General features: G+C 39.0%; 1 protein-coding gene across 2 annotated transcripts in view; it reads right to left on the bottom strand.

The window, feature by feature from the left end:
• The window catches only part of runx3 (RUNX family transcription factor 3), a 153,948-nt gene that overhangs the window by 60,332 nt on the left and 70,501 nt on the right, over nucleotides 1-23,115 (bottom strand). For both annotated transcript variants that reach the window (XM_043717652.1, XM_043717653.1), the window contains exon 3: nucleotides 800-1,053. In XM_043717652.1, coding sequence (XP_043573587.1) covers nucleotides 800-1,053 — 254 coding nt within the window. The remainder of the gene's footprint in view (nucleotides 1-799; nucleotides 1,054-23,115) is intronic.

Raw genomic sequence — 23,115 nt, 5'->3', positions numbered from 1 at the left:
AATGCCATTTCTGTGCTGTTCTGTGCTTGCATTCTGCATAATGCGGCACAAAATTCAAACCTTTTCCAATGCCATTTATATCTAATATCCGCCGAGAGTAACCGGGCTACAGCAGCCGCTGACAGGGCTACCCTGCTCAGATGTGGGGGCTCATGCTGAGAAACGGACGGTCAAACATGAAGAGGTTTCCAAATCAATTGCAATGTTTACATAACATCAGGGAGAGAGAGGGGAAAAAAATCCAGAATGCGTTTCCCGAGATGATGAGAAGCTGCTGCGGGGGCTTCCACAGTCAGCTGTGTGTTTTAAATGAAGTCAGGACAGATTTCCCCATTTCACCAGCATAGATCCTGCCACTTGCACGTTTGAAGTTTCACTATATTCATAACAAACAGGCAACCTTACATTCCCGCTATGTCTTGGGGATGGAAGTCAACTACAAACTCCGGCAATGTGCTCCATTAGATTAGTAACAATTTATAAATTACAGAACAACATGTGTGAACTTTAAAAAAATCCACACTTTCATCGTCAACAAAACTGTAGTTAAACCTCTTTGCATAGACAGTGTCACTTTATGTTTGTCTTGTTTAGTTGTCAGCTTTTGTTTAAAAAACGCATTTTAAAATCAATATTATTAGATTATGGCCTTATCATGATTGTGTTCTTACACAGGCATCGATTTGTACATAAATATTGCGGTTGTGGTTGTAATGCGGCAGAAACTTTCCCAATTTGACAACAACGATATTGTTTTTTTTAAAAAAAGACAGTCTCAGCCAGTAGAACAGATACTGACCTTAAATGCCACAGGCAGCGTTTTGTTACATCTCCAGTGTGAAGGCAGCACCGAGCACAGGAAGTTGGGGCTGTCAGTCCGGACCAGTTCGCCAGCGTGATCCTGCAGGACATCGACCACCGTGCGGGTCTCGGGCCGGATCCGGGACAGCCCTGCAGGGTTGGGCTGAGTCAGTGAGACCGGTTCGCTCATCTTCCCCGAGCTGGGTGTCAGCGTGGTGGACGGAGGAGTGAAGCGCCTGCTAGTGCTGGGATCTACGGGAATACGCATCACAACACTCGGGTTAGAGGACAGCAACAAGGAGGCTTCAAGACTACGGCAACCAACCGCCTCAAACAGCTGAAATAACTTCTGTTTCTTTTTCTCTCCCTAATTCGGAGAAAGTCTTTCCTCTCACAAAGGCCAACTTGAGGTCCTACGATCAATTTGTGTGTTTTTTTTTCAATTGAAATGTCCTTTGAGTTCCAAATAGTCTCAACTGGCTTCCTTCCTATTTATTGAGATACTGAATAGTCCATTCCTCCTGCCCAGAGATCACTCAGAGGTTTGAGGATCCGCTTTTGGTGCCAAGAGGTTGTTTTTTTTTAAATTTGCAAACGACCTCAGAATCTGCAAGTCCTTCAGCAAAGCCAAGAGTTCTGCAACTTCAAAGCGGCTGAGCACCATTTCCCCCCATGGAGCTCGCGGGGATCCGAACGTGAAGGCTTCACTTCTCGCTCCCCAGCACCGAGCCAACCCACAGAGCAGACGGTTCACTTTCAGTATCACTGGAGCCTCGTCAACGTCTATCACCAAACAGATCTCTGGTCACTTCCAAAAAAAACGCGCACACCAACTGGGCGCTGCAGCGTCACCCAACAAAATTTTCACACACACAAACACAAACAAAAGTGCTATTTTTAAAACAGCAGTGCTGAAGGTTGCAGTCCGCTAGGCGAATCTCCACATGAATTGAGTGCAATCCTCGGGGTTTCTTTCAGAAACTTTTGCTGGGTTTTTCTCTGATTAAAGCAGGGAAGTGCGCTGAGCGGCCAATATACAGCCTCCGTCACCTAACCTGAAGGGCGGGACTCCCAGTGACTGACACCCCCTGCGCCAAACACAGCCACAAACCCCACCCACCGGACCGTCACCGCCAATGGGGGCCTGCCTCTCCAGACAAAAAGGTGGAGCTCCCCTCGGGTCCCGCCCCTGCTCCTTGGGTTGGAGCCCAGCCCCATTCAGATATTGTGCATTTTTTGCGTTTTATTAATATGTTTACATAGCTGACATAGCTCAACAGAAAATTACAAACAGTACTTTCCTTGGGTAAAGATCGACAAGTCAGTACTGTTTAGAATGAGATTTGTCGCTTTTAGAACGAGGCCAGAGTCAATCTGACTTCTCCAATTTAGTGAACACGAACTGTGGAGTTAAAATCAGGGAGTTAGGAGTTAGCTTTGAAATAGGAGCACATTGTGTGGATCCCTGTGAACAGAGATTAGATAATGAATATGCATTTGGTAATCTCACATGCTTGTACAAATATAATAAATGATAGAAAAGTATTTTTGACCAAGTATATATAATGTGTTGAAAATGTGTTGCAGGAAAAACGTAGCAGGTCAGGCAGCATCCAAGGAGCAGGAGAATGGGCTCATGCCCGAAACGTCGATTCTCCTGTTCCCTGGATGCTGCCTGACCTGCTGCGCTTTTCCAGCAACACATTTTCAGCTCTGATCTCCTGCATCTGCAGTCTTCACTTTCTCCCAGAAGATATATAATGTGTTGACAGGAACTGAACAGACTGTTTTTATAAATCATGTGGATAGATTATACCAATGGTTACTGACAGGTTTAGATAGATATAGCCGAGGTGTTTAGTTTTCCCCCTTTGTCAGGACGTCTTGTTTGCGTGTGGTGTAATTTTTTTAAACACAATTGAAATGATGATGGGTGTAACGTTAATAATGATACAGCCGCCCACTCCAGAAGTGAAGGGGATCTCTAAGGTGTCATCATCACAACCAGGAGGAGATGTGAATGTAATACAGTGTGTGTGTGTTGAGGGGGTGGGGTGGGAAGGCCCCAGAATTCTGACCATGACAAGCTTCTTTCCAGGATTGTGACAAGGGGCATTGTGTTGACGGTCCCTAAAAGAAACAAACTCTAGGATTCGTGGGCGCCTTGGGTTGATTTCCATGGATGCAATTGGACCTCGCTCTGATTTTCTTCTGCGTGTTAACGTTACACATAGATTCTCACGAGTTCTAGGCTGAGTGCTGCCTCACTGACCCAAAGGAAACATTGTCCACTGCAGTTAATACAAGAAGCAAGCTCTCGCTTCTGCCACAGGCATCTGCCCTTTTTCGGGTTAAGTGACATTTCAAGTATAATTTGAGTCAGCAGTCCGCTCCATCTGCTCGTTTGGATGAGATCTCTGACTTTAAAAATAATAAAGTAACGTACAACGTGTTTTCCGTTTCAATCTGTCCATGTGTCGGCGTACAGTAGTTAGAATTCCATAAAACAACACTGCACAATTCTTGTAAAAATTTCAATCAGGTAATCATAGGGTTTGTGGGTTTTTTAAAATCCCTTTTCCTGATATTTTCTTACAAAATAAATTGTACAGGTATTTTGAGCATTGGGCGAACGGGAATAGCCCACCAGATCTTTCGCACGAATAATTTCAGTTGCAGTTAGTTAAATAGTGGGACTGATAGCCAGAAGAAACATCACTTTAAAATGTTATAGAAAGCAGAAAATGCAGGAGAAACTCAGCACAGGTCCGACAGCATCTGTGGAGAAAAAAAATAGAATTAACATGTTCAGTCCGGCGACCCTTCGTCAGAATTAATTATTTTCCCTTCTGATTTTTCATAACCTGTGGAATTGTGAGTTTAAGATGGTGAGGTTGATACTGTTCCGTTATGCTAGTGATGCTACAAGATACGAATTAATTTTCTTTGGAAGACAACACTATCATTGCATTTTAATAGAATGAATCCAAACTGTTTGAAGTAAATATTCACCGCTAATATACATCCAACCACCACTCCCTTCCCCAAAGAAAATACCGCGGAGTTCATTTCTCAGCATCCCGACCATTTCGACCGATATTGGGGTTTCAGAGTATGTGGCTTGCTGTTTGAAATGACAGGTACGCTTGGAGAATGGTGACAGATTGTGCGTTAAGTGTGGTGTAAGACCTGTCAATAACCCTCACCATTAAATGCCCACAAGAATTTGCCATAAGCCGCTTCTTGTCAGGATTTTTTTCTTTCTCTCTCAGCCGCAACAGCGTTTGGGTAAAACAATAAAATCTGAAGAGCTACAGGCGTTTTCATTCCTCATGCTTGTCAAATTCTGATGCTGTTTTCACCTGCACTGTAAGTTACTGCAGGCAAAATTGGCTTCAACGGGGTATTTCTCTCTCTCTATTAAATAGATTACAAAATGTGGAATCTATGCTTCTATTCATCAAAATGTTGAAATCACTGACGCCTCGTTCTCCCAATAGTTTTTTTGCCGCATCATTCGCTGCTGGCTGTGGCTCCCAAACGCTGAAATGCTCACGGTCCAATAGCGTCTACTGGTGCAAAACAAACGGAAGGGTCAATCTATCCGTCAACTATCTGTTTGTCAAGCATGTCCTCGATGGATTATTAATTATTCACGTTTTCGAGAATATTAGTGCGGTTTAGATAACGAAATGCCTGAAAGAGGGCGTTTTCGAGGGGGAGTGTGCCCCACTGAAAGGTGGCTCATCAAGTCTGTCTCCAATTGATTTACCTGGTTGATTTAATTTGGGTCGTTACCTGGCGATCGCGGACTTTCCAATTTTGCAATTTGAGAAAAAAGTAAACCACTTAACGAATCATGCCTTTGTGCTGAAATTCAGATATTGAGAGATGTCAATGATTCAAAGTCGTGGAATCCGTGACTTCCTATGAATTTGGATTCTCTCCCACGGAAAGTGTTAAAAATCCGACCTCGCCTTTTGATTAAAAAAAATGATTTGGCGGATTGTATTTTCATATTTGTCTCCCACCACATCAGAAAACCCCAAAACCGTTCATGAAAACCTCCTTGCCCGGAAGTATGATTTGTGATTAAGAATGAGTGCTTTCAAATTTTCCTGTAAAATGGCAGGAGGGGAAGTTATTCCCTCCAACTCTGCCGATTTCGGAAACGTCGCTACATTTCAGTGGATGACTTCCTTTCCATTTCCGAAGGAGTCCAAATATCAGGATGAACTCGGTCTCCCGATACTACTTAGCAAATCCCTGCTTTGGATACGACAAACAATTGCCTCTTTGCAGAATCATTCAAACCCTCAAACAGGTCAATTGATAAATCTGAAAGCCAATTTTTTAAAAAATGTACATTTTCAGATTTAACACTCGGGTTCCCAGAATATCTTTCTTATCCACCCTCTCAGCACCGCTCAGTTTAATCCTGGTTAATTAAATTGGTTTTAAACAGTACGTCTCTCACCAGAACAAATCTTGCACTTTAAACTTGACTTATTTAAATTTAGAAATTAAAGCCACTCATCTTTTTAATGGCTAAGGCAATATTTCATTGAAATTATCTCAAATTGTAAATGCCGTTTAATCCTAAATTGATGTCCGGACGCTGCCGCGATTACAGTTTTTTTTTAAAGTTTTCCGCTTGTAAAATTCGATCAGAGATCATTTTAAACAAAACGATACAGTTGGTACAGTTAAATCTGCTCCAGGAGAACGTGACTGTCTAGGGGGACAATATGTATTTTCTCAATGGGATGTGAATCGCCGGGCCGCTAATGTCACAAGGTTGCCACTAGTTGGCGCCTTCGTTGTTCTGATCGGGGATAAAATACAGTATAGATGCACATTGCCAAGAGAGCTGTGTTTGTAAACCCATCCAAATCTATCAGCATGAATTAATGCATTGTTGCTATGTATAATTTACAAATAAAGCTAGCAATTTTAGGATATAAAAATAAAACTTTCTTGAAAACAGTCGTCATAACACTTAAACATCTCCGTCTTGAGTGAGTCGATGTTGAAATGTAAGGAGTTCACACAGCATTGCTGTTTCAGTTGCTTTTTTTTAATGTGATTGAAATACTAATATTGTTTACATGAAGAGGAATCACTCCGTCTCGTCTCAGCATTGCGATAGCAGTCTCTACAGCCTAAATCCCAAGTGTGAAAATAGTGGCAAGGTATCAATGCAAATGATGGAGAATGACTCACACTCCATCCCCTCATTCATGGCTTTATCAGTCCGCGTTTGTTGATAGTCAAATCAGACCAAGTCTGTGGCTCCGAATCGAGTTTAACATAGTCATTTTTAAAAATAAAAAATAAATAAAGAATTTGATTTTTTTTTTCAAAAATGAACTTGATAATTTATTCGTTTACACTAACGAGTTGCCATGTATCAATTGTGATGTAAATTCCCATGAAATTCAAACAGTGCAATAGAAATAAAAGAACGAAAAGCCACCACATCCAAGCAGCTGTGGCACAAGTACTTTGGATTTAAGATTATTAGGAGCGAATGGTAAGACATAGGAATGTGCTATGCTTGTAGCAGTCCACCTGATTGTATTCCCAATTAGTGGAGGCAGTGATTTTTCAGAGTTTTGGGACATTAGTGAGGCAGTTGATTATCCTACAAATTTGGATTGGCTATTGGCAAAAGCCTTTTCTTTTCTAAAAAAAAGTTCCAAAAAAAAATCAAATGTATATTCAGGACATGAAGAGAAAAAAATGAATTAAAATTAAACAACTTGGTTGAGTTTTTTGAAGAAGTTAACAAAGAGGATTGATGAGGCCAGAGCAGCGGATGTGATCTATACATACTTCAATAAGGCATTCGACAAGGTTCCCCATGGGAGACTGGTTAGCAAGGCTAGAGCTCATGAAATACAGGGAAAACTAGCCATTTGGATACAGAACTGGCTCGAAGGTAGAAGACAGAGGGTGGTGGTGGAGGGTTTGTTTTTCAAACTGGAGGCCTGTGACCATTAGAGTGCCACAAGGATCGGTGCTGGGTCCACTACTTTTCATCATTTATATAAATGACTTGGATGTGAACATAGGACACATAGTTAGTAAGTTTGAAGATGACACCAAAATTGGAGGTGTAGTGGACAGCAAAGAAGGTTACTTCAGATTACAATGTGATCTTGATCAGATGAGCCGATGAGCTGAGGAGTGGCAGATGGAGTTTAATTTAGATAATTGTAAGGTGCTGCATTTGGGAAAGCAAATCTTAGCAGGACTTATACAGGACTTATAAGGTCCTAGGGAGTGTTGCTGAACAAGGAGACTTTGAAGTGAAGGTTCATATCTCCTGGAAAGTAGAGTCGCAGGTAGATAGGATAGTGAAGAAGGCATTTGGTATGCTTTTCTTTATTGATCAGAGTGTGGAGTACAGGAGTTGGGATGGCATGTTGCGGCTGTACAGGATGTTCATTAGGCCACTTTTGGAATATTGTGTGCAATTCTATTGGAAGGATGTTGTGAAACTTGAAATGGTTCAGAAATGATTTACAAGGATGTTGCCAGGGTTGGCGGATTTGAACTATCGGGGGAGGCTGAACAGGCTGGGGTTGTTTTCCCTGGAGCATCAGAGGCTGAGAGGTGACCTTATAGAGGTTTACAAAATCGTGAGGGGCATGGATAGGATAAATAGACAAAGTCCAGGTCCAGAGGGCATAGGTTTAAGGTGAGAGGGGAAAGATATAAAAGAGACCTAAGGGGCAACTTTTGCACGCAGAGGGTGGTGCTTGTATGGAATGAGCTGCCAGAGGATGTGGTGGAGACCAGTACAATTGCAACATTTAAAAGGCATCTGGATGGGTATATGAATAAGAAGGGTTTGGATTGAAATGGGCCGGGTGCTGGCAAGTGGGACTAGATTAGGTTGGGATATCTGGTTCAGCATGGATGAGTTGGACTGAAGGGTCTGTCTCTGTGCTGCACATCTCTATCACTATGACTCTATAACTGAAATAAGTTAATCAAAAATTAAACAATATTATTGTTTTATTACAGAGATGTTACTATGTTAGATCTGTTTGGCAAAACCTATTTACTGATATCCAAAGCATGTTTTTAATCAAATATCTACAATGTAAAGACAAGGAGGTCATTTTTTGTTATAGTAGTAGCTACTGAGTGTACTGTTTCCATAACTGTAAAGATAACATATATTAGTTCAATACAATGTAAAATGACTGAAAATGGAACATTTTTAAAAATTAATAGTAGATAAAATATGATCGATGATTAGTTTATATAAGTAACCTTATCACATTGCTGCCTGAGACTTTAACTACAGGACATTTATGTAGTTCCTTTAACACAAATTGTAGTGTTATCAACTCAAATTTGACACTGAGCCATATAGAGGGACATTACGATTTTTGTCAAAAAGCTTGATTAAAATGGCAAGATTTAAGATATGTCTTTAAAAAGAAAAGGGCGCGGAGTGGCAAAATGGTTTAGGAAAGCAAGAGATTATGGCCCAGACAGCTGAAGATTTAGTTGTCAATGGTGGATCTATGAAAATTGAGAATTGAGAAAAGCTCAAAAGAGCAGAATTGGAAAATCTCAGGCAGTTGTAGGGTTAGATAAAGTTCCAGATATAAATATGGAAGAACCATTAGGTCAATTAAAAGCAAGGACATGAATTTTAAAATCAGAAATTGGAAACAAATGCAAGTCAATAAGTACTGATCAGATAGGAGCATAGGAACATTTAGCCCACCGAGCCTGTTCCACGATTCAATAAGATGATGGCTGACCTGCAGCCTAATTCTATGTATCTGCCTTTGGCCCAAATCCCTGATGCCTTTGCTGAACAAAAAATTATTCTATTTCAGAAAATTAAAATGTACAACTGGTCCAGCAGTGACTGCCATTTGCAGAAGAGAGTTCCAAACATCTACCACTGTGTGAAAGGATAGGAGACAAGAAGGAGGTTCATGGTGTAATTTAGGACATGAGCAGCTGTATTTTGGAGGAGCATGAAGTTTTGGAGGGTGCAAAGTCAATGTGCTAGCTATGGGAGTATTGGAATACTCAAGTCGAAAGTTAACAAAGGCATTACTGTATATTTCTGTGTAGCTGAACTGAAGCAAGGGCACAGAGGACCCAGTTCACAGGTATGGAAGTAAGCCATCTTGGTGATGGGGAGGATATGAGGTCAGAAACAGAACTCAAGTTCAAATATGATGCAACATTTGTAAACAGTCTGCCTGATTCAGTAGTGAAAGAGAAAAGATTTTTTTAGTCAGGAGTGACACTTGCAGAAGGGATTGGAGACTGTAGATTCGGGCTTCGCAATGCTTAAATACGAACATTTCTGTTAATCCAGTACTATTCATGCTCCCTTCAAATCCACAGTCAGTAACCACACAAAAATCCCCAAGTCCTTGTAAACTATCACCTCCCCCCCCCTCCGTCAACCTCCTTGTCATTTCCAAATTCCTGAATGTGCTGTTGACTTCTGAATTTGTGCATAGAACCCTATCTTTGGATCCTTCTGATCAGCACTGAAAACATTCTTGTCAAAAGTTCTTATAAAAGATATCTTCTCTGACAGTGATAAAGGTGAGTGATCATTCCTTACCCTTTTCAATGTATCAACAGTCTTTAGCCTGATTGAATATAATAGTTTACTGCAAATGCTGGTGGAACTGTACTCACCTAGTTTCATTCTCAACTATCCAGTTATAGCCATAGAATCACCTGCAATGGTTTCTCTTCCCCTTCATGCTGCTGGTAACCTCCAAGCACCCAACTTTCACCCCCTTCCACTTATATTCACTTGCTTCTGCTCAGGGACATCAACCAAAAAATTGGCATCAATTTCCACATGTATGCTGATGCTATCAAATGTAATTCACTGCCAATGCCTTCAACCCTCTACTGTCTCTAAATAGTTAAACTGCTGATAAATATCCAGCACTGAATGAGCAGAATTTCCCCTGGATAAATATTATATATAGCAAAACGATTACCTACAACCCATTATCTACGTTTTTTACTTCCCAAATTCCCTGCAGCTATCTGAGGCCAAACCAAATTGCCATATTTGACTTTGAGATGAGCATCTGGTCATAAGTTTGATCAAAAGGCAATGTATTTCCATATCTGTTACATTGTCCGTATATTTCCTGCCTTAGTTATATCTAAACTTAGCTATTCTGATATAGTCAATGGTGGTCTCCCACATTCTACATCCATAGACATGGAGTTCCAAGTTCTGGAATTCCCTCCCCAAATGTCTTAACCTCTCTATGTCTCTTTCCTCCTTTAAGATGCGCCTAATGAACTACCTCATTGACCAAGCTTTGTGAACTAATAGCTTCTCTGTGGCAAAATGCCAAATTTTGTTTGATAATACTCCAGTGAAATGCCCTGAAAGGTTTTATAATGTTAAAAGCATTATATAAATGCAAATTGTAGTTCTTGCTATCAGTTATGGTGTATGTTGAACAAGCAATGTTCGATCATCAGTTCACACTCCACACAAGAATGTTATTGCCATGCTGTCCATTTTGATATTTGCTCTACCCAAAGGGAGTTCTCACTCTCCAAAGTGCAGCAATTGGAAATGTTCAAATCATCACACCACTGACAGCCTTGCTTAAAAGCAAAGATTGAAGCAGATTCAAATGAGCAACAACTGAGATGGCTCCTGTGGGTATCAGCAAACAAAATATAAAGTGGTCGAAATTGAAATCTGCATTAGACAATATACCGCATTGTAGATCCGAGACTAAAGTCAAGTCTTTTGGAGTCAGAGGACAAGCAGCAGAAAGCTGGCTACAGAACAGAGAACAGAGTGTAAGGCTGCAGAAACTGGCAAAAGGTGAGAAGTGATCTTCCACAGGGAACACTGTCTGAATCCTTGTTCCTAAACTTCATAGACAATTTTGATTCATGAGTTGGAAGCATAATTTCAAAATGTGTAGATGACACCAAATTGGGTGATGGGAAGTTGGATTGTAACAAATAAGAGAGGACATTGATATACATGCAGAATAGCAAATTACCTTTTACACTGACAAATGGGGAGGTGGTGTACATTAGTATGATAAATATGGACACAACCTACTCCTTTCAACATAAGAGACTAAGAAGGGTAAAGAAGAAAAGTAAAAGCAGCAACTCTGGTTAACAAGACAGCGAGAATGCGAAGAAAGTCCCAGAATTTATTTCTCAATTAACAGAATCTAAAAAAGAAAGGTTATCTTACTGATGTGGGGTCACAGGCCTGTAGTGTTATTTCTGCTTCTCTTTTCAGTGATGATGCCTGACCTGTTGAGTATTTCTGCATTTTCTGTTTTTATTTCAGATATTTGTGTTTAAATTATCTTGGGCTTGTGCAGAATTTTGGTTCGACAATATTTTGAAAAGTGTGTTCTGTTCAGACCTTTATACTGTAAAAAGTATGTAGAAGCACTGGAGAAGGTGCAAAAATAATTTCCCAGCAGAATCTGGGAGATTGTCTAATATGCTGTAACCTCTTTGATCTGGAATGCTTGGGAGCAATTCATTTCTGGATTTCAGAGTTTTCTGGATTATCGAGTGATATTTAAAGGCCTAACCACGAGTGTTAAAGCTGTCAATATGAATATTTACTAAAAGCTTAAAGAATTGATAAACCATAACAGATTAATAATAAAAGTTAGCTTATTCATACAAATATAGTATCTTGTATGTTTCCATTCCCAATGTATTGTAACTAAATTTTTGCCATGAGTTGCTTGGATCTGATCAAACATTTCCTACTTCATCTTTATCTCTCAGTGGAGATGAGATGGACTCACAACAGTACAATATTTAAGATACTTGACCACAAACTCTGATTTGTAGTGCCTTTCCTGCATTGTCCTACTTTTGTCTAGCATTTTCAAATACCAGGATAGCCTTAAGTGTAAAGGGTATCCTGTCTTTGAGTTTGGGGTCACCACTGTAGCGTAAACCATATTTTTTTTTTTGATTGGGATCGCAAGACAATGGAAAATGGATGTGAATTAATTTCTGTGAATGCTTTTGTTAGCAAGATTATAAGAGCAGAAAGTATTTTTGGAAAAATGAACTAAATACATCAGTTCAAAGAAATCTTGTGATGACAGTGAAGTGGCTGGGAGAATCCTTCTCATCTTAATGGATAACATTTTTATTCTTTTGGGCTTATGACCACCAGAGTAAATACATTAAGGTAATTTGTTTAGCTTTGACTGTAGAACAGAAGGTTCATTCTGTTAGTTCAGAAGAATCCAGAATTCAGTTCAGAAAGTGGAATAGTTTCTCTCAGCAGTGGAACCTTGTTTTTTTTTAACAGTTAAGTTCAGGGAAACTAGTCAGCTCAACAGAAGTGGTTTCCAGCCTGAAAAACTTCCAGGCCAGGAGAGTTTGAGTAGAAATCTTCAACTTGGTAGAACTGAGAAAATTTAAACCATCAGTAACAATGGCACTGTGGCTAAATGGTTAGCCCTTAGGGAGCCAGGTTCAAATCCACCCTTGGGGGACAGTCTGTGTGGAGTTTGCACATTCTCCCTGTGTCTGGGTGGGTTTCCTGTGGGTGCTCCAGTTTCCACCCACAGTCTAAAGATGTGCATGTTAGGTGGATTGGCCATGCTAAATTGCCCCGTAGTGTCCAGTGATGCATAGGCTAGGTGGATTAGCCATAGGAAATGCATGGTTACTGGGATAGGGAAGAGGGGTGGGTCAGTGTGGTTTTGATGGGCCAAATAGCCTGCTTCCACACTGTATGGATTCCTTGAGTATTGTGAAAATTTCATGTCAGTAGACTTAAAAAGGGATTGTTAAAAACTTCTTTACATTTCAAGACAAGAAACTAGAAATTGTCAGTTAAGTAAAGATTTAAAAAGCTGAGATAAGGATAGTATTTGTCTGGGATTGAATTTCCAATGTATGGTGTTTGGAAACAGATTGAAGGTTTCTTTTAACATTTGTGTTAAAACTTTTCTATAGGAAGGAGTTGTACTGTTTGACCTTACTTTGAATATTACAGCTCTATAAGATTGTTGGAAGTTTATTAATGCCTATTTCAAAGATATCCGGAGTCTGCCCATAACAGATACTGTATGCATGAATATGGACAATAACTGGAGGCATGGAGGTGGTATGGGGAATGAGGGGTGATAGGTTGTCTTAAGATTTGGAAGGCATGGTACTATGATGGGGCATTGGATGACATGAAAATATGAGGAAATAGAGGCAATTTGAGAGGGCATAGGATGCAGTGGAATATGAGGTATAATGGCATATGAATAAGTATGAAAGAGAATTAAGTAACATGGGAAACATAAAGGGGCAAGGAGGAGGCATAGAAAGGGTGAGAGGAAGAGCACAGGTGAGGAGAGATAGTTAGGAGCATACAAATGACGCAGAAATTAGGGCTGATATTTTGGCTAACCAAGGGGGTCCTCCATCCAATCTGCCTTGGTATCTGCACTTTATTAGTACCACCTCACGACTCAAAAAACCTGAACACTGCCCATTCGTATCTTCAGGAGATGTTCACATAGATGATATGGCAAAGTTGATAAATTCCAGTTTCTAAACATGGGAAATGGCTTGCATTTCCTGAGCTCAAAGTGAAAATTAAACTCCTTGCGTTTCTGAACATGAGATTTTCAGACTGCAGTAATTACAAAGGCATCAGGAAAAACTGAACGGGGGAGACTCCTTGTTGGAGAAAACAGAAACTGTTGGATGGTGGGATTGGGTCGGGTGTTGTTTAGAAAGTTGTGAAAGAATTAATAAGTTAGTTGTAGAGGAGTATGTCCATTTATGGGGAAGTCCAAAATTAGGGGTCATAAGTGTAAAATCACAATAAATAAATCCAATAAAGAATGCAAATGGTTCTTTACAGAGAGTGATTATAAAATGAAACTTGCTCCCATATAAAGTGGATGAAGTGACTATCTAGGTATAAAGCGTGTCCTGCCTATGCAGGCACTTGCCAGACTGATTCCTGGGATGGCAGGACTGACGTACGAAGACAGTTTGAATTAGTTAGGACTACATTCACTGGAGTTTAGAAGAATAAAAGGTTTATCACAGAAACCTATAATAATCTAGCAAGACTAGACAGACTAAACACAGGAAGGATGGTCCTGATGTCTGGACCATCCAGAACCAGATGTCACAATGTAAGGATTTGGGGCAGGCCATTTAGGACAAAGGTGAGAGGTAATTTCTTCACGCAGAGTGCTAAGTCTGTGGAATTCCCTGTCACAGAAATGCGGATAAGGCCAAAACGTTGAATGTTTTCAAGAAGGAATTAGATATAGTTCTTAGGATTAAAAGAATCAACGAGTTTGGGGAGAATTCGAGAACAGTGGATGGTCAGCCATGATCATATTGAATGGTGGAGTGGGCTTAAAGAGCTGAATGGCTTACTGTTGTGCTGATATTCGATTTCTCTATGTTTCTATGTCTAAGAGGAAGCTAGTAAAATATATGGGAGAGAAAATAATATAAATATGACATGTAAGTCTGCATTAAATAGGGTGGGAGGAGGATGGTGTGGATCATAAACACCACCTATACCAGTGAGAATGAATAGCTTATTTGTATGCTGTAAATTCTATGTAATGCATTATATTACCTTTATAACAAGTCTAATTTTGTGCCATGAACTTTTGAGTTAAGATTTTATTTTAAGCCTGGAAGCAATTGATGAATCAGTATCATACAAATAATATTATTATCTTCAGAGTGTTTAGGGAAATGTTACTTAATGTGCATTCTGCAATGGAGCAATAGGACTCCCTCAAACCAGGAGAACAGTCTACAATCTGATCCACAGACTGAGTGTAAATCTGGCAACAACTTCCAAGAAAACAGAAAACCCTTTGCATTCAGCTAGTACAGTTTAGACCATCTATAGATCAAAGCTGTCAGCAGTGCAAATTCCACAGTAGAACAATAGGGGTCCTTCACTCCCTCACTATATTCGCAAAGAAGATCCTTTAGAATCGTGGCCTACTTTTGCTTATTTCCTATATTTCTATGTTTGTCTAGTGATATAATAAATGATCTTGTTTAAATACAGAAAACCTTCACTTTATAATATTATTTCATAAGATATTATTGCATATTTCGAATTCTCCCTGCTAGGGGACCTATGACTTTGATGGGTAGAAATAATGAAGAGATCACAGAGAGCAAGGCATAAATTTTGGATTGTGTGCTGGTTGACATTTTCCTGACAAATTCCAAAACTAACAATTAATTATGATTAATAATCTCAGTAGCCTATCTCTGAATTTGAATAACTTCTTTTTCAAGTGGATCTGATTCCATTCTAAGCTTTTTAGATCAAAAATATCAAAAACAGTATAATGCTAAATATTGCTGAATTTGTCTTGGACAATAATGATACAGCTTAAACATGCAGGAATTTGCTTCCTGGTGGGGTGACTCCCAGCAGTATTTGGTAAGCAGAAAATTAAGCCACTTCCAATGTTTTAATACTTTAGAAGTGAGGGCATGTTTTCTAAATCCAGTTCCAAATAATAGTATGTGTGTTATCTAGCTAAATATGAAGCAGACTGTGTTGCTTCAGCTTAATGTTGAAACATACAAAATGGGTGAATGATATATACATATATAATATGCATATATATTAAAATTTAAGATGCATGAATGAACCTGGTGTCTAAACAGAAAGCCAAATGTTGCACCAGCTGGAAAGTTGCTCACCCATGTGCAGTTTCCAGTCATCATTTCCACATCCCTTCAACCATGTTGTTTTCTTCAGAACAAGCATTCCATTCCTTAACTCCACAAGAAAGGCAATCATAAAGTTTGGAACAATGGAACCAGGTCAAACCCAATTCAATGCAACAAACAAAAAAGGCCACATGCGTGTTCTTTTTTTATTGGACAGTGCAAGTATTCATCTCATGCAAGCCCTGTGTTTACTGCACAGGAATATTTGGCCCAATTCTCCAGGAAAACAGTCAAAGAATGGTGTGCGTGGAGAGCAGTTACACTGCATCCAACAATTTATCACTCAGTGTCTGTCTCCATTGTGTTCATTACAGGTGCAACATTGGAGAGATGCTGTGAGTATCTGTCATGAGGGATTTTGCAAGAACAATAAAAGTACTTCATATAGTATTTTTCCTTCCATGGTTCATACAAAAATAAAACAAAGGAAGCACTGCAAAGTTTTATTTTAATTTATTTGGTGAAGTAGGAAGCGTATTACAGGATTTGGCTTGGCAGTATTGGCAGTACTTGTGGAAAAACAAACTAATTAATGTCAGGAAATGTTTTGCTTTTGTGAATGAAATTCATTTGAAGTACCAGTATATATGCCAGCCTCTGAACATTAAAGACCCCAAAACTGTTTCCCAAACAACAAAATACTTGTTTGCATAAATGATTGCTAACACAGTAATTAAAACAATCATTTGAAAACCTATTGACAGAATTATGAACATCAGGATTAGATTATGGGCATGAGGTAGTGTCTGTTACATTAACATCAATGTAATTATTGATTGATGTTATTAAGCTTGCATAATTATTAATTTAAAAAGGCCATCTTAATGTTGCATTTTCACCTATTCTCTTAATGTGTAACTGAGGTTTTCACTTATTCCCCACATGATCACTGACAACAATGAAAATAAAAATAATGTAACAGATACCCACAAACATTCACTCTTCTCCCTACGTAATGTTTTGTATTCCTAGATATGTTGACTAGAATTACCAGAATCAATGTAAAATATCTACAATCATTCTCAATAATAGTGATCTTCAATGGATTATATACATAGAACAAGTTGACTGGACGGTTGGTTTGTGATAGAAAGTGACACCAATAGTGTTGATTTAATTCCTGCACCAGTTGAGATTCTCATGAAGAACTCTCCTTCTCAACCTCTCCCCTCACTTGAGATGTGGTGATCCTCAGATTAAACCACCGGCAGTCTCATGAGAGAATAGCTCTATGATTTGGTAAGACTGTGACAACTTTACTTACTTTATGTCATGTTGTGCAAATAGTGAATGCTGGCATTTGTGTTCTACACCAGTCTCCTCCAATCTCTTTTCTTCTAATTCTATTTCTGGATAGATTTCCAGATTTTTATCTTCACTGGCTGACTATTAAGTGTTGCTTAGTTAAATGGAAGAGAAAATTTGGGAAAACTGCCTATGTCATAAGCAGTGTGATTTTTTTATTCCACTAATGTAAATGAAAGAAAATCAGGTGGATTCTTCTATTGGTGTGGTATCATCCCTACCTGTTTTTACTACCAATACTCTACCTGATTGACTTTGCAAAATCATTTCAACAGATATTTTACAAAGAAAGCATGGTTTAAATGTATCCCTGTTCTTGGCCTTCCTGAAAAGTAATTCGCTTTAGACAATGGGACTATAAAATATGCCGAAATGCTCTCAGGACTAAACGCTGCTGATTTTTTGCAGAACTTTGAAATTTGATGTCAGATTTTTTTTGGTGGAATAATAATGAATGATATTTTTAAAAGTCTTCAAAGTTCATTAATAATTGCATTCCCTAAATTACAATTTACTCCAGATGATGATGGAAAAAATAAATTATATGGGTAGATTATGCATTTATCATTAGCATCATCCAAATTGGCACAACAAAGACATGTCATAAATTTGAATTTTATAACCTATGGCCATCACAAACTAATTTATCGCTGATTTGGGGCAGCACAGTGACTCAGTGGCTAGTTCTGCTGCCTCACAGTGCTAGAGGCCTGGGTTTGATTCCACCTTCAGGTGACTATCTGTATGGAGTTTGTACGTTCTCTCCCAACTGTATGGGTTTTCTCCAGGTGTTCCGGTTTCCTCTCATAGTCCAAAGATGTGAGGGTTAAGTGGATTGACCATACTAAATTGCCCATAGTATCAGGGATGTGCAGGCTAAGTGGGTTAGCCATGGTAAATGCAGGGTTACAAGAATGAGATGGGTCCGGTTGGGATGCTCTTTGGAGGGCTGGTGTGGACTCGATGGGCTGAATGGCCTGATTCCACACTGTAGGGATTTTATGGAGTGTTTTTTGCATTGCTGTCACTGTAGCAATGGAGGGAGCATTGTGAAATAAGAATGTGTGCTAGCCTACCCCTTGAACCTCTTTCACCATTTAACAACATTGTAGCTGATCTTCTACCTCAGCTGTACTGTTCTGCATTGTCATGCAATATACTTTGATTCTCTTAATCCTCTGAAATGTATCTATCTTTGACTTGATGATAATTGAATATAAAAGGGTAATGGTGAACATGCTTTTGAAAACACAGAGAATGCAAAGATTAATCTGCCATGTTGAAGTGGTGCACATGAGTTATGAGTCCTTCATGTAAAATAAGTCATGAAAATTGTCTCCTAAGGAAAACAAAAGCTTTCTTTCTGCCATTGTTGACTAAGTTTTCTGTTGGAAATGTTAATTATTGGCATGTTTGATGACTCTGGTGGGGAGAACCCTAACAATGTAATTAATATGGGTTTTTATAGGAACACAGGAAGAAAAGATACGATTAGCACATGTTTTAAAATTAAATAATAATGGCAGAAATATGATCCTTACATTTAAGACTTCATTTTATTTATTTATATAAATAGTGAAATTTCACTTTTTAAACTTCTCTCCAAACCCTTCATTTAGTTAAATTGTGGAGCCATCATGATCACAGGACTGGAAATGCCTCCACCTCAATTACTTTAGTCACTGGATTTATTTTAGTACTGTGAGTGCACGTCTGGTAGTAACTGTGATATCATGGCTGCAGGAGCCTAGCTGATCGTTACAACACAGTGTAGTGTGATGATTAACCCACACAAATACAACTAATAAGAATATTATTCATAAGAATACACTTTTCAGAGGGTATAATGATCAAATATGGGTGCCTGTGTGCAGATATATGTTCTAAAATCTGGTGTATAAGTCATGTAATTCTGTAAAGCTGGTATATATATCTAGTACATATATAGAAATATAGAAATAGTGCAGTAGAAGGCCATTTGGCCCTTCGAGCCTGCAACACCATTTAATATGATCATTCCGGATCATGCAATGTCAGAATCCCATTCCTGCTTTCTCTCTATAACCCTTGATCCCTTTAGCTGCAAGAATCACGTCCAGCTCCCTAATACAAATACATATATAGAGTTATAACCATAACATATGCACTGCAGATATTGTATGCATTGACTAGTTAATTTCCCATGACAAGATAGGAATCTGTAACAAGCTTGTAACCTTTGCTTGCTAAAAAATATTTGTGCTGAACTAGCTCAGTTTCATACACTTGTTGGTCAATTGCTACTTGCAGAGAAAAGATCTACCAAGACAAATGTACTTGTAGCAACTGATTGCAAACTCCTGAGCCTTGATTTAAATTCAAGGCAAGAGTACAGCATGGCGTCCTCAACTTAACTGCTTGTTGAAAAGCCAGCATCATTATAATTCCTAGCCATCAATAAGAATTGCAGTGGGCGATACAGAGGGAAGAGGGAAATTACACAATGGAGTGTCACTACCAGAGGCCTAGCATTAGGTTAGTAACCGAAGTGTCTGAGTGCATTGCAACTTTGAAAAGGGAAAAGGAAGCTAAAAGGTAGGGATTGAACAAACTGCTCAAAGTCCATCCATTAAAATGGTGTGTGAACAAAGTTGGAGAGAAAATTATTAATGGCATAGTATCACAATTAGAAAATCCTGCAAGCATCATTCTCACGGGGGTGGAAATGCTGGCTCTCCAACTTATAAGGAATCAAGAATTGCTGTTTATAAGTTTCAGGTGCTGCATCAGAGAAAACTAATACTATAGGAACCAGAACCCTTGTTTTGGTTCTGTAATGAAGTGTGACAAACTAAAATATTATCTTTTAGATATTGTGGCATGTGTACTAAATGTCAAGCTTGAAGTGATAATAGATTGTACCATTGCACAACACAGAAGCAGGCTATTCTTTTTCCTCCAAGTATCCAGTTCTCTTTTTAAGTCATTGAATCAGAATCCATTCACTTTGGGCAATGTTTTAAACATAGCCAGAGATGCTCACAGCCCAAGAATTAACTTAAAAATTCCAAATACTAATCTCTTACTGTGTTAAATAATCCTTATTGTTAGATCTTAGTTTTATTGTCAATAGTCTTAAAAGTGTGCCCTCTAGTTACTGATTCCTCAGCCATTGCTCTATTTACACCATCCAAACCCTTCACAATTTTAACCCACTTTATCAAATCTTCTCTTTGATTTACCTGATGCAAGAAGAACAATGCCAGCTGTCCCTGTTTATCTATATACATTGAATTCCACATGGCAGAACAATTTTATAAAGCTCTCCTGTATTCTCTCCAAAGATTTCAGATCCATCTCAAAGTGTTGTGGCCAGAATTATATACAATACTTCAGCTTGAGTAGGATTTGTGTTTTCTATAGGTTTAGCATTTGTGAAATGCTATGGTTTACAATATGAAAACCAATCAAGGGCTTTATAGTTGTCACTCCTTCCACTTTTATTAGTATCTGTGAACTATGACTCACTGGTACGTATCACTAACTTTTCTAGTTTTAATCAGCAGGCAGTCAGTGAAGCACTAAAACATGTCAAACACACGCAGAGCCGAAGCCTTTGCCCCAGTGTCTATGCATGTGTGTTCTGAAAAGGCCAACAGAGTTTTATAAACATCAAGGATTGTCTAATGTCTTTTTCAGATACAATTAGTTTTCATGAGAAGAGAGCTGAGTGGTTGCCCTTTGAACAGTAAGACCTCGATCTTTCTTCTACTGTGGTTAGAATGGAACGCAGTTTTGAACTTGCTTCCCAAAGCACAAACCGCAGGGTACATAGATCATTTTCCTCTGAAATCATTTTTGCAAAAGAAACCCTAGAATTTACAAATGTTGCTCTCAATGTTGACTACGGTATGAACAGTTGCTGATTTCATTATTTCCCTAACCCCCCCAAAGTGTCCTACAGTTGGTAGTTTAAGACATTCTCATAATATGAGGTGAATTTTGGCTGAGAAAGAGCTGTTTATAATTTGAATTCCATTTCATAGGAATGGCTCAAGCTGAGTCAGGAATAAACTTGGATTTTGTTAAAATATATGTTTAAGTTGGATCATGCCAGGATTCTGCTCATTATATATATATTTAAAAGTTTAATTTCACTGCAGTGATCCAGTTGCAGTCCTCTATTGATCACGTGATTGGTACCACTCACCTGGCTACCTTAGAGTCCGTGCAACATGAATTCATTGATTATACTGGCACAGATCTAAGATAACTGCAAAAATCACACCAGTAACAACATTTAAAAAGTATTACATTGGCTGTAAAGAACTTCAGGACATTTGGTTGCTGCAAAACACATGATTAAATGCAAATCTATCTTTTTTTAACAAGTGTGGGGATTCTACAAGCCAAAACTAAAATTGCATACGCTATGAAAAAAGTTGATCGTTCCAGGGGTAAGTGAGCTGGGTGGTGTTATTGCTAAACTATAAATTAAGTAGGTCCCAGGTTTGATTGCTGGCCTGTTCTGAGTTAGCTGATCCTAGCTCTAAAATGGTGGTCCATTCAAAGGGTTTCGGTTTTGAGTGCTGGACAATCTCACACAGTCTATTGTTCCTATCAGTATCCTATGCAAGTCGGAGACGGAATTGCTCTCACCACAGAGTCATATCCTGATAACAACTTTCTTGTTGCAGAATATGGATGTAGTTGCTAGTGACTGTGAACAGGCTTAGGTTATACTATGATTTCCTCTCTATTCAAGTAAGATACACAAACCTAATGATCTAGGCTGATGTGTAAAGATTTGTCATTTCAATCAAAAAATTTGTAATTAGTCACATTTCAGGAGAGGAGAAGAAAATTTGAAGTTGGTGGCAACGAGTAAATTAGCAGTAGAGAATAAAAATTAATCATCATTAACAGAAAATTTAAAAATATTTTGGACTCAGATAAAATAATGTATATAAATCATATGAACAGTTTGTCATATATTCACTTTATTAGTTAATATCCTAAAACTTTATCTGCTAACGACTATTTTCTCCTGAAGTAAAGGAGGTGGGATGTTATGCTAAGGATGTAAAGGATGTTGGTGTGGCTTATTTTGGAGTGTTGTGTCCATTTCTGGTCAGAAGTCACACAACGCCTAGTTATTGTCAAACACGTTTATTTGAAATTACAAGCTTTTGGAGTGCTGCTCCTTCGTCAGGTGAATGGTCAGGTCGCTTCACCTGACAAATCTCCGAAAGCTTATGATTTGAAATTAACTTGTTGAATTATAACTTGGTGTCGAGTGACTTCAACTTTGTACATCCCAGTCCAACATTGGTGCCCACACATCGTGTTATAGGAAGGATATTAGTAAGCTGGAGAGGATTCAGAAATGATTTACCAGGATGTTGCTGGGAAGGGACGGTTTGAGTTATGGGGAGAAGCTGGATTGGGTGGGATTTTTGTCACTGGAGCTTAGGAGGTTGAGGGGTGACCTTATAGAGGTTTATACATAAGGTAAATGGCAAGTGTTTTTTCCATAGGGTAGTTTTTTTAATAGAGTGTGGTTTGTGTGTAGAATGAACTTTCAGAAGAAGTGATGGATGTGAGTAGGGTTACAATGTTTAAAAGACATTGTGCTCAGTGGCTAGCACTGCTGCCTCACAGCGCCAGGGACCCAAGTTTGATTCCAGCCTCGGGCGACTGCCTTTATGGAATTTGCATATTCTCCCTGTGTCTGCGTGGGTTTCCTCTGGGTGCTCCGGTTTCCTCCCACAATCCAAAGTTGTGCAGGTTAGGTGAATTGGCCATGCTAAATTGCTCATAGTGTTCAGGGATGTATAGGCCATGTGCATTAGTCAGGGGAAATGTAAAGTAATGGGGGTAGGGGAATAGGTCCGAGTGGGATACTCTTTGGAGGGTTGGAGTGGACTTGTTGGGCCAAATGGCCTGTTTCCACACTGTAGGAAATTTATGAAACATTTAGACATGTACATGAATGAGAAATGTTTGGAGGGATAAGAGCCAAGCACAGGCAAATAGAACTAATTTAGTTTGGAATTATGGTCTACATGGACAGTTGGACCGAAGGGTGTGTTTCTGTGCTATATGATTCTATGATTTTAAATGTTCACCTTTTCATTCTCCCACCAAAAACTTGCCATTGTTCAGCTTCTTATTCTCTAAACAGCAGCAAAGGTGGGCCAGTAAATCTCTTAAAAGCCCTGTTAAATCAAACAGAAACTTAACTATGCACTGTAAGTATTTCTGTTTCCCGTA

The sequence above is a fragment of the Chiloscyllium plagiosum genome, chromosome 27 (genome assembly GCF_004010195.1).
Source record: "Chiloscyllium plagiosum isolate BGI_BamShark_2017 chromosome 27, ASM401019v2, whole genome shotgun sequence".
Classification (NCBI taxonomy): Eukaryota; Metazoa; Chordata; class Chondrichthyes; order Orectolobiformes; family Hemiscylliidae; genus Chiloscyllium; species Chiloscyllium plagiosum.
The sequence above is the reverse complement of the archived record's forward strand: the minus strand, read 5'-3'. Positions and strand labels throughout refer to the sequence as shown.